Below are 12,707 nucleotides of genomic sequence, written 5' to 3'. Positions count from 1 at the left end.
GCGATGAAGGACATCATTCAAACATATGGTGAATCACCAAAGCATATTTGCTCGGATCGAGGTACCGAGTTCACCAATGCCATCTTTCGTACCAACATCTTGAACAAGTATGACATCACCATGTATCACATGGATTCAGCGAATAAGGCAGTACTAGATGAACGAGCAATTCGAGATATCAAGGAAGACATCATGGTTCCTTCATTCCATTCAATCAATCAATCAATCAATGGAAAGGCGTATGGCTTGATTTTCAGGAAATCAGCTGCCCGGAAGTAGTTCAAGAGTGAATGGTACGGACGTAATAGACGGTCAACGGTAAGCTCAAGATCTTAAGCAATTCAATGAATTCTTTCTTTGTTTCTTTGTTTCTTTGTTTCTTTGTTAAGTTCTTTTATTCATCCACTTCACTGCTTAAATCTTCTTCTTGATACCATTTTCCCGTAGCTCAATCACTCCCTCCACTCCAGCAATCGCAGAATATACCAACAACGCATCGCATCCAGGCAGGCAAATCTTCTCCACAGCCTTCAGTTCATCACGAAGCAGCTGGATTCGCTTCAAATAGTCGTGCTTTTCGATCTGCAGCGACAGCGTCGTGTTCCAGCTTCCAGCTCCTCCGAACTGGACCGATCCCGGGTTGCAGGTTTCGTCCTTCACAGCCCATTTGTCACAATGAGCCACGAACCTCAGGAACGGAGCATCGTTCATATTCACGTTCGATTCCTACACTTCAAACCACTCATTTTCCATCTACAGGGATCGAGGGACGATACACTCCCTGCTTTGCCTCCACGGTGCAGAAGTCCAGAAGAGGCACCGCATAGGGAATCCATTCCGACGGTTCCTCCTTCAGATTCCGCAATGTCGCCATATATATATATATATATCCGGTGAGATTGTACTGAATCAATGCGGCTGCCTCTCGTCCCAAAGCATACGCATAGTCGCAGTCGAACAGAGAAGGGAACGAGGTTCGAGCCTGATAGCCGAGGAAGTGAGTCTGATAATCGAAGTGCCTGTTGTAGCTTCCCTCTTCCTTATGACGCTGCAGCTCCTTCTTCACCAAATCGCCCATCATAACTTCCGTCGAAATCGCGTGGTGTTGGAAGCTTCCGCGCGATTCGGAAGGATTGAAGATTTGCTTCTGGATCACAGCAGGCAAGAAATCCCAAAGCGCTTTGCTCCACGGGATCAACTTGGAGGAAAACTTGTATATTTGAAACATGCAAATCTTAATTGTTGATTCATTATTCTGAATCTACACTCCTCGTTTATTCTCCACTTATTTCAGTATCCCTTCACTCTGCCCATAATTGGAATGTAGTGGTAAGCTCAAGTGTGGAGTTAGCAATTAGTTCTATCATGTTTTCCCTGATTATTTGGATACTTGATATGCCTTTTATTTGCATTACTTCAAATATAGTATTTACACTCTATAATGTAATCCAATTATTGATTGATCTCTATCTATGTGAAATCCTTAGTTTCTCCGTTTCTATGTATTATTTCACAATATCAATATGTGTGTGTATTAGAAATAGCCTAGAAACCTCGACTAGCATACTACTATTCAAACTCATAGTTCATTCTCAGACCATTACTGCTTGTGCTTCTACTTACAGTAAAGTGTGTTGGATGCATTCTGTCATTCGTGTATTTTATTATAATTATTACCAATTGTTGAACTATTCTTCCCAAGGCTAATTTCCCAACATTATTGTAATATCTATCATATTATTCTTATCTGTAGTATATTGCTGCTCTGAACAGAGTTTTCTTGTCTCATCATTTTCCTTGCTGTTTTGCGATGGTTTATTTATTCCTAGGAATACTAAGGTGCATTTCAATCTGTTTTCCACATGAACTCCTCTCATCTGCCTCTCACTCAGAGTTTGTTCTATATATTATCCATGCTCTGAATATCATTTCTTGCTTGATTTTAATTTTCATTATCCTAATCTTAACCCTAAATCTACTATTTCTCTACATATTGTAATGATTTGTTCCAGTTTATAATTATCAATGACTATTTTACTCTTGTCAAATAGCCGTTATTTCTTGCAGATTACAATTGCACTCTTTAGTATTTCCTGTGCGGATTTCCTAAACATGGATGATCTCTCTGCATATCGTGGAATGAAAAGTTTGATTCTTTTCCTGTACAATAGTTCTTTTTTAAATACGCTTTTTTATTTGTAATCAAGTTGCCTTGTATTAGTGGTTCTCGTTTCCTCATTATTATTTCTTGTCCCTATTTCATATTTTATAAAATAGGGATTAGGGTCCAAACCGAATATATGATATCTATTCTATCATTTTTCACATTATTTTTGTATTTTAGAATGAAATCTCTATTATTCGTAAGCACTCTATGTATGTCATCGTATCACTACTAACTCTTAGTCTTACTTGTGTATTGTGACTTAACTTGTTCTTCTGGAGAAACTTATGTCAAGTTTGTGAAAAAGTGTGGCAGTAGTTGGGCAAATGAGGAATCTTTCAAAGTATATGATGGATCGACTCTATTGTATACTGGAGCCAACTTTGCCAACAGGGAAACACGAACGATTGAGCAATGCTTAACCTCTTCCGTCAATAATCAATTCACTGTTGAGCTGATCGACTCATATGGCGATTCGTGGTATACTGGATCCTATCTGACTATATTGGGGAAGTCTGGAAATGTAGTTTTCAAAAATATGATGACAGATAATAACCAAGATTCTTTTCCCTTTTCTCTCTATTATGGAATTGAGCAAGATTCCACTTGGAAGATGGTTTCCGGCGTTGCTTCTGCTGGATGGACTGAGTACTCGTTTTCTGACAGCACTTGGACGGATGTTCCTCTTGGCTCTGAGACTACAGTTGAATCTGGTACTCAATATTTCCGTAAGCAGTTCGTGGGTCTTTCAGATATGGCTGCTTATGATGTGCGGCTGTACTACAAGGCTGGAGTGATTGCCTATATCAATGGAATTGAGGTCTACCGCGACAATCTGCCTGATGGAGCTGTTTCTTCGACCACTGCTGCGACTGGAGAATATACTGAGATTGCCTATCGTGGATTCATCCGTCCTGGATCTGAAGTGGCTTCACAACAATCGATTCTGGCTGTGGAGCTCCATTTCAATTCTACACAAACTATTGTTGATTTCAATGCCTATCTTGCTATTCTGGCTACCTCTACTACTGAAGGCAATTGTTTTATTTATGCTGAATCTACTTATGTGACTTCGAACGGTGGCTCAAGTGTTGCCAATATCTTTGATTTCGTTAAGTCAAGTTATTATCAGGCTAGCTCTTCATCCCTTCCTGCTACTGTAACCTACTCCTTTGAAGGACCAAGACCCTACATTAACTCCCTCCGTGTTTGGCCTTATACGTCCATTACATCTGCTCCTAGCACATTCTCTTGGCAAGGATCGAATGATAATTCGCAATGGACAACTGTGTTTACTGTATCCGATGCTACTTATGAAACCAAGGTTTACCAAATCTTTGGTGGTTATTTCTATGCTTCGCTTTACCCGCACTATCGTCTCAATATTGTTAGTAGCAGTGGTACTAATTATGTTTATGCATATGAAGTCCAACCCTTGATTTGCTCTACATCCATTCCAACCTCTATCACATTCACTCCTGACTCATACACCTTTTTGGCAAGATTTGAAATGGTGTATGTCCAGCCTGATATTTCCGAGTTTACTTCATGTTCAGCTCAGAACCTTCCTGAGGGTCTTTCAATTGATTCTGTTACTTGTGTAATTTCTGGAGTTGCAGATACGGCTGTTTCTGATTTGACGATCACTGTTACTTCTGTTATGAATAACAATACATACACTGGATCGTTTACTCTTAATATCCAGGAATGTTCTGGTACAGTACTGAACATTCTACGTACCTATGGATCCAATGCTGCTAAGGAGAGTTTCGAAATTAAGGATACTTCAACCCAGCAAACAATCATATCTGTTGCTGCCAACTCTGGTCAGGTTAGTAATGAAGATTGGACCCATGTTGTTTGCGTTACTGGATCAAAGTATGCAGTTACTGTAGGATCCGAAAACAGTTATTGGAGCGCTGCTTCCTTTCTGTATGTCCGTGCTGTTCTCTATGGTGATGAAATGGAAACGATTCTTCGTGTGAGATATGATTCGAGAGTCGGTTTCCCTTCATCTCGTACGTTTAATGCTCAATATTCCATTCTTCCCCATTCCAACTGGTATTACAAGCATGGTGAAGTTCCTACTGATTGGTATTCATCAACTTCCACTACTGGATGGACTGAGGGAAATACCAGCAACTTCCCCGACTCTACCAACCAGATCCAGCTGTACAAGAAGACATTCACTGTTGCGGACATCAACAACATTGCTGGATTCGTTCTTTCCATCAAGTACAAGTATGGATGCATTGTCTATCTGAATGGACATGAAGCGTTCAGAAAGGGATTGACGGATGCAACGATCAGTACTTCGAGTTATGCTGACAACATTTACACGGATACTCTCTTTCACCAGATTTCTCTTCCCATCAAGACGGTTCAAGTTGGAGAGACCACTGCTGTGAACTACATCCAACAGGGATCGAATACCATTGCTATTGGACTCGTTGCTGCCAATGCAAACCAGAAGGAAGCGATCTTCGATGGTGCCATTCGATTGATGGGCGACACGACCACATCTCGTGTCTTTGACTACACTGTTACCTACAGTGGATTGGATGGAGATGTATCTGAATGTTTTGAGCAATACTATGCATATGAAGTCGAGCCATCATCATACACGACTAATTATTTGAATATTGCGTTCAACAACGATCGTCAAGAATGGATCAACTCTGTGACTATCAAGGCATACTACAGACAGATTAGAGCACAGCCTCGTGAGTTTGTGCTAAAGGCTCGAAGTGGAAATGATGCATGGACCACGTTGACAACCGTGACTGAGCTTACTTGGTCTCAAGTTGGTCAGGCTCAAATCATCTATTTCCAGAATAATAAGGCATACAACGAATATCGTTTTGAAAATATTGCCACAGGTGATTTTCTACAAGAATACTGGGTGTTCAATACCTTGGATATGAGTTCAGTGTACACAACGATGACAATTCCTGAACTTGTCTATGATGATATTACCATTTTCAAGGATATTGAAATGGGAGAAGTCTATCCGAACTCTCCGTATTACTACAATTTCCAGATCAGCCCCAGTCTTCCTGCTGGAATTTCTCTTGACCCGAACACTGGCATGATTTCTGGAACTGCTACCGCTCTAAAGATATCTACAACCTATACCATCACTGCCAGCAAACTTAGTGGAGGCACTTCCTCTGTTTCTTTTTCGCTTTCTGTTGAAGTTTGCACTGGGAGCCGATCATTGATTACTTTAGTGGCTCGCACTGATAGCTACCCAAGCGAAGGTTCTTACAATATCTATCAGGGAATTGGTACAAGTGGAACTGTTGTCGCTTCTATAGATAGTTTTATTACTGGTAGTAGCTTGAATTATGGAGATTTCTGTCTGGAGAATGATATCTACACTATTCAATTACTTGATTCTGGAGGGGATGGCTGGTTTAATCCTGCTGGGTATTATCTGACCGTGGATATGGGTGCAATGATTTTTGAAATGGGACAGCTCCCTGCGAGCACTCATTCCGTAAGCACAATGTTTTCTTCATATCTTCCGTTCCAGATTGAGTATACCGAATGGAAGGTCAACTATGATTGGGTGGAGAATTGGAATACTGTTGACTTTGATGACTCTGATTGGGAATCTAAGAAGGCGAGTCTGATTGGAACGAATAGTAAAATAACCACCTACATTCGTAAAGAAGTAAACATTCCAGATATTGGCAACTACCATGTGCTCAATATTCGTGTGAAATACACTGGAGGTGTTGTCGCCTACTTTAATGGATTCAAAGTGGCTCGTTTTAATATTGGGGAAATCTTCGATTCGGAGACGATGTCATTTACCCTCCATGATGAAAATGAATTTTCCATGTTCCACATAATTATGACGAATGTTGTTGGAAGAACGGGAAAGAACATGATGGCTTTTGAAATTCATCGTCCTATGGATCAGTCATCGTCAAATCCGATTGTGTTCGATGCTACCGGAGTGTTTGGAGTGAATGAGTGTTCGATTGTTGTGGACACTTACTCATCAATCGATGGTTCGGAGGTTAGTTTATGCTCTATTGAAGAACTATTTGATTTGAATCCCACAACTTACGGATATCAGACAAACGTTATGGGAACCTATCTTGAATGGGCGGTGGAAAACTTGGAAGGAACCAAGTTCAATAGTTTTGCTATGCAAACCGTTTATTCTCGTAGTGAGTATGGATTCTCTCTCTATGGTCGCAGAAATACATTTGACGATTATATCACAGCAGTTGAGACGGTTGATCAAACTATTCAGGCACTAAGTCGCAATGCTTGGTCTGCTCCCCTGGGTACTACTGGATTCAAGCAGCTTCGATTTGAAGTGGATGCCGCTGCATCAAGCATAGTCTATGTGAGTTCCTACATGCTTCAGTACTGTAAAGTGAGTGGAAGTGGGTCATGTCCTGGAATTGGTGAATACCCTTCTGTGGGAGAAGGAGAGATTTCACCTGGTAGTTGCGAAAAGGGATATCGAGGCTATTCTTATCGTACTTGTTCCAATGGTCAATTGGGAGAGATTGACTACAGACATTGCATTCAGCTCGAACCTAAAAATCTGGCATATGAGCACAATGAATACAATCTGACATTAGATATTGCGATATCCATTGCTCCACCTGCATATGAAAATATTATTGAAGAGTTTTATTTGGCCGAAAATAACCATCTGCCTCTTGGGCTTACGCTAAACCCGATATCTGGAGAGATTGTTGGAACTCCGGTAATGGATATCGGAAAGTCAAATTGTACAATCTTTGGAAAGAATCAAGTGGGTATTGTGTCTACGACGCTCCTATTCAATGTCCAAAGAGGAAGATGTGAAGAAGATGGCCACTTCCCAATGACTTATGTTGGAAAAGTGGCTGTTTATGAATGCGCATCGGATGGTCTATATATTGGAACACAGAAAAGAGCCTGCAAGCTTGGCGAAAAGGGTGGCGAATGGCAAAGAACGAGTGGGTTCTGTATTTCGATTATTTTCTTAATTGTACTGGTAGTAGTTGTTGTTGTGGTTATTGTGGTTATTGCGCTTATTATAGTTTGTGTGAAGAGAAGTAAAAAACAGCAAAATACCAAAAGAAAATCTGTTTCTAAAAAGGGAAGTGTGAAAAAGGATATGAATGTCTAAATGGAATTGAAAATCCCAATTAAAAGACAGTGATTATTTCGAAAAAAGGAATAACTATGTAAAGCAAAATATGCCTATATGTTGTGTTTGATTAATATGAGTAGTATTTCACTCTACGAAGGTTTTAAGATGTAAAATATCCACACATACTTTTGAATAGATACTGGATCAATATCCATTGTATCGTTTTCATGATTCCTTGATTCGTCTCATTTCATTTTTGAACTAATAGATATTATAGTAAAGTCAGTCATAAATCACAAGTTCAAGGTAGTTGGGAAAGGACAAGAAAGAGTCGAAATCACCGAAAGTATTCTATGATGTGGGATTTGTTGTTTAATAATAATATATTATTAGCTACAAATAGAGATGCTTGTCATTCCTCTACATTACCTTTTCCTTCGTTTCCTCTCCGCTATCTTTCTCCTCCCTGCTATCTTTCTCCTCCCTGCTATCATTCTCCTCCCTGCTATCATTCTCCTCCTCGCTATCATTCTCCTCTTCCAAAGAATACTGCTCTCGCTCCTCTTCGTACTGCTCAATTTCTCGATTTCGCTCTTCAGATGCAGTATTCACTTCTCTCAATCTTTCCTTATTCTTGTTCTTATTCTGCTTCTGCTTTCTTTCAGGATCCTTTGCTCTGCACACCAATACTACGTCGGGTAATAAATCTGCGTACTTTTCATATTCGTCATTGTTCAACGCTGATCGACGTAAATCATACCCCATTACCAGCATTCCAGGCTCCAAAACACCACACAGATGAGATCGAACGATAATCGTTTCATTACTGACACCGAAATCATCGCTTCGAATTACTTCGACATCTCCCATAACAATGCTGCCTTCTTCTGTGATTTCACGATTCGTTCGCTGGGATGGGTGATCCAACTGAACATCCAGAACTGTAAACTCCTTCAAATGGTTCGAATTTAGAAGAGGATTGAACGGATGCTTGCTGTAGGATGTACCGGACACTGTCACGACCTACGACATCACTTAGAATTCTTCAGTTCCTACTTTACCACTCGTAGGCTGAACGAACGATAAATTCGAGGTAATTCGAGTGCAAAGCACAAACGGAACAGCCAGATCACACGCACAGAATCTTGGAAGGATGACCAGATCGTTCTAAAATTCACTTGTTGCTGTGATTCTCTACCTTACAAACCGAAGGAACTTCGAGATAAAACGAATGGCGGTACCAAGCAACATGATTCTTTTGGTCAGTTCCATGCAACTGCTTACTGTACTTTTGGCTAAACGGTTAGAGATAACAAATAGAAAATAAAAACCTTGTAGCAACAATAGACTTCACATATTCCACAAACGACTGTGCTTCTTTCAATTTGTAGAAATGACTAAAAATCAAGCCCGCCGCTCACAATCTCCAAGGACAACGAGTCTTCATAGCGGTAATTCTTGATTAGCTCTTGCTCGAGCCAAAACAATGTCTTTTTATGCTCCGCCTATACAATAAACCTTGAAGCGAAGAGTCACATACACGCTGACGGATTTGAACCACAGCTTCCCAAGAGAAATTAGTCACATTTCGTTGACAATCAGGACAGATGCGCTGCGTCTGGGTAAAAGTAATGCGTTTTTTACCCTATCGCCTAGTTACTCCACGAAACTACTCACAATAACAGTGGTTCGGTTTTCTAATTCCTACTTGATGCTTCTAATCTTATTATTTGTGTAGTGCAGTCCTACTACTAGTTTTAGCCTTGTTACTCGATAAATCATTTAGTAAAGTCCAAGAAATGTCTTTTCGCTTCTATTTGTCGGATATTATAACTCTTTCTTAAGCATACGAAAACCGTTCTCAAGCAGAGTCTCTATGAATATGTGAATTGAGCCACACCATTCCATTTTAGCGTTTTTCTACCGGCCTATTTCTGCCCGTATTTATCACTCGTGCCTTTTATATTATCCATTATAATTATAATTACTATGCGTTCTCAACAGTCATTTCAAAATGTAATGCAATTTTGGTTTTTTTCAGGATCCATTTTCCATTTTATAATTTCTGTGAATACAAATAATATGATATGTGTGTAAAAGTGAGTATAAAGGATCTGAACGCTAAAAGACCGTATAATTACCCAGAAACAATTATAGTATTGAATTCTTTTTTGTGTGATTTTGAGTTTTTTATCATGGTTGGTTATATTTTAGTTTTTCTAATGGATTAGAGTGGTGATTTTTGTCGTGTTGGACCTCCTGGGAATACGTCTATAGAATGGAAAGAAGCTTCATCTGTACGCTGTATATCTCCTGAAAATCTCTCTATTGCTTTGCAGCCTGTGGAAAGGCTAGAAGAAGAGATTCGGATTGAATCCTATTCAAATAGTACTAAGCGGTCTCTAAAAGATCGTGTTCGGAGTAGCAGTAGTGTTATTAATAAAAAAGAATCAAAGCAATTGGATGTTGATAGAGAGAATACAAAGTCTTCGATATCTTTGGTAATTCTTGAAACTCTGGTTTTCTTTTTAGGCAAGCAATAAAGATTCTGTATTGTCTGATAATCAGAGTGTCAAGTCTGCGCAGGTAATACGTTATTTTGGGATTTCACATAAAGAGTACTTCTTCTATGAGCCAAACCTTGGGTTCTCTGGGGTCCGAAGATACATCAAAGTCAACTCGCACTATTCGTTCCTCTTCTGGAGTGTCTGTATATTTTTGCAAGTCTAATAAAGTTAGACCAATATTCAATGTCCAAAATGTAAAGTTACCCTATCTGTGCCTCAAGGAGTTTCAGACTTTACATGTCCTCTGTGTAGCTCTGTTTTTTCTTTTATTTATGCATCACCGCTTCTAGCATCTACGATTGTCTGCGAAACAGTACCATTATCGTTGTATGAAGTGTCAAGCCCAGTACGTGTATGGTCGCTGTACGTATTTTCTGACCTATTTTTCTGTAGTATGTACACTGAAATGTTCAAAATGCCAAGAAATCTTAGTGAATGTTGACGGCTTTCTTTTTTGTTATTAAACAACTAAAAATAAATCTCTCTCTTCCGTCGATGATGAATTGAGCTTATCTTTATCACTTCGAATCAGATCCATTAACTTTTCTATATCGAGTTTGTGGCTTAGTAGGGAGTCCCATTGTTGTTCAGTAAGGGCTATCCCACGTTTGGTAGGTACCAAGTTTCCACTACATTGCATTCCACGATTATTTGTACTCATTATTTGGATCCCAGTATGTTCGAAGATCTACAAGTACCTGGTCTTGCCACTAAGTTGTGAATGGTAGAAGTTGAGTACTTTGCGCACTGAAACCATCTTCAATGGTGAAATTGCTATTTGCCATCCGTATTTTTCGGAGTACTTGGGTTCTGATGGGAATCTAACTTGGTATCGTGAAGAAGTAGTAATACGGTCCTGTAGTTGCAAACAGACGTCTTACCGATCGTATTGCTTGTCTTGAAGCGAGATATCGAAAGTTGAGGCTCATATTCAAAGAGTATGTAAAATAGGAAGGGTATGATTATTGTTTTTCAGAGCATAAGGTATAATTGGAATGGGAAAACGAGCAGCAACGGCGAGGAGGAAAAAAGAAAAGAAGTATAGTGGGAAAATATGAAGAAAGAAAATAGTTGCTGCAGTAAATTAAAATGAAAAGAGGTAGTGTAGAACGATCCGAACACTACCCTGGTATTTTTGGTTCTCTTGTGTCCGACAGTGTAGTGTTCTCCATATATATCCTTTTTATAAGCAATAAGGCAATAATGATTTGCTAGGTTGTCGCTTTGCTGTAAGCAATTCACTGCATATTATGATTTATTGTATTGACCCATCCAATAGTTGCAGAGAAAGAAAATAATGAAATTGAAAGAGTTTGCATAGAGATATCACTCTCCTTCTTCTGCACATTAATAATAATTAATATTTGGGTCGCTACTACTTTTGCTAATGGATTACACAAGTCTATAATGGGTTAAGACTCACATCAGATACCGCAGTTGAATTGAAATGTGTGAAGGAAAATTGATAACGGCTATGTACGTACTTGGTTAAAAACAAAAAGTACAACATCGTATTCCCTATAAACTTTTCATACTATTTCTTACAACATCGTTTTTTCCTCGCTTAGTTTGATCCCTGACATGTCAAAAAGCAAAAGGCGAAAACATTTTGTACGTTCTATATGCTGCATTTTTGGAACGCTACTGGTAGTGTCCGTTGTATCGACCATGTGTCTAATCCTTTGGGTTTCAAATGGGCTGCATACATTTTCGTTTTTACCAGTCGGTGTTACCAATGTGGGATACTTTCCAGATAAGCGTACATTAACCATCTTTACGACCGTTCTAAAGGCAGATGTTTTGATATTTATCCATTTTCAAGTAGGATGACCCTCTTCGGCACTTGGCACAAGAAAATTGCATACGACTCCTTTCAGACTTGGATTCTTGTTATGTTGTCGTTTTCACAGATGACATGGAGTGGGTTCAGATTTCTAAAGAAAATGGAGTACTTGCAGTTTCAAATATTGAGTACTATTATTATTCCAATTTTATAATAGATGTAACGAGTATGGAACTCCATTTTTAGGCTCCATGTTCGAGTACGTGTTCGAACATTTTAACTCTACTTTTTATGGTTATGTAAATGCTGATATTCTTCTAGACAACACCTTGATCAGGACTCTTCAAAGTGTTGAGGCTGATCAAACACTTGGAGACCGTCTCTATGTAGTGGGTCAAAGGACCAATGTTCAGCAATCACTGACTGATATATACCACAAGGGGGGAACGGAATCTCCTTCTGAGTTTGTTATTCGTATGCTTCTAAAAGGGCATCGGTATTGGGACTCTGCAGTTGATTTTCACATCGTTACCAAATCTACATGGAACTGGTCTGAGATGCCCAAGTTTGTGATTGGCCGATCGGGATATGATCTGTTTTTAGTCCAGGCTGCCTATCTTGATAGCTCTATCCACATGATTGATGTTACAAATTCGGTTCATTGCGCTCATATGCTGAGTTCCGACGGAAACCGGTCTGGAATCAAAAGAAAGACTCCTGATAATAATTGGAATACCAAAATACTGCAATCTCTTCCAGGTGGATGCTGCGAGTACAAGTCATTTGGGAAGCTTGCAAACTATCATTCTGTACAGTTAGGTTCCTCGATATGCATAGCCAATCATGGATTTGAGGGATATTATGATGACTCATACTATGATACAGAGAAGGAGTTTATCCGAAAGGCCATGGATGGCTCTATCGCCAGTAGTTGCTTATTAGTTAGCGAAAAGGATGTTTTGGGATTATTGCTGCCGTATTGCAGAAATCTTATGGTTATCATTATCAACGTTGAAGCTTGCGAGTTTGGATTCTAGTGGACATACCATTGTAGAAGGACATATCATCGTTTCCTGGGCTGCGGGGTGA

General features: G+C 39.5%; 4 protein-coding genes; 2 read left to right on the top strand and 2 right to left on the bottom strand.

The window, feature by feature from the left end:
- Positions 1-352: 352 nt before the first annotated feature.
- GSBLH_T00003079001 (uncharacterized protein) lies at positions 353-1,228 on the bottom strand (the record flags this gene model as incomplete). XM_013041755.1 has 2 exons in its annotated part: positions 353-726; positions 758-1,228. 2 exons carry the CDS (start codon positions 1,226-1,228, stop codon positions 415-417), a joined length of 783 nt encoding a protein of 260 aa, XP_012897209.1. The 3' UTR covers positions 353-414.
- Positions 1,229-2,702: 1,474 nt separating this feature from the next.
- On the top strand, positions 2,703-7,304 carry GSBLH_T00003078001 (uncharacterized protein; the record flags this gene model as incomplete). Its single annotated transcript, XM_013041754.1, has 1 exon — positions 2,703-7,304. The coding sequence occupies one exon, from the start codon at positions 2,703-2,705 to the stop codon at positions 7,302-7,304; it is 4,602 nt and encodes a 1,533-aa protein (XP_012897208.1).
- A 384-nt stretch (positions 7,305-7,688) lies between these two features.
- On the bottom strand, positions 7,689-8,860 carry GSBLH_T00003077001 (uncharacterized protein; the record flags this gene model as incomplete). XM_013041753.1 has 2 exons in its annotated part: positions 8,325-8,860; positions 7,689-8,291 (listed from the first exon to the last, which is right to left on the bottom strand). The coding sequence occupies exon 2, from the start codon at positions 8,040-8,042 to the stop codon at positions 7,689-7,691; it is 354 nt and encodes a 117-aa protein (XP_012897207.1). The 5' UTR covers positions 8,043-8,291; positions 8,325-8,860.
- A 2,890-nt stretch (positions 8,861-11,750) lies between these two features.
- Positions 11,751-12,707, top strand: GSBLH_T00006576001 (uncharacterized protein; the record flags this gene model as incomplete). Its single annotated transcript, XM_013041752.1, is given in 4 exon segments — positions 11,751-11,844; positions 11,865-12,545; positions 12,561-12,594; positions 12,656-12,707. 4 exon segments carry the CDS (start codon positions 11,751-11,753, stop codon positions 12,705-12,707), a joined length of 861 nt encoding a protein of 286 aa, XP_012897206.1.

Source organism: Blastocystis hominis (assembly GCF_000151665.1).
Source record: "Blastocystis hominis, Singapore isolate B (sub-type 7) whole genome shotgun sequence assembly, scaffold_24".
Classification (NCBI taxonomy): domain Eukaryota; class Bigyra; order Opalinata; family Blastocystidae; genus Blastocystis; species Blastocystis hominis.
Note: the sequence above shows the minus strand (reverse complement) of the source record. Positions and strands in the feature narration are given on the sequence as shown.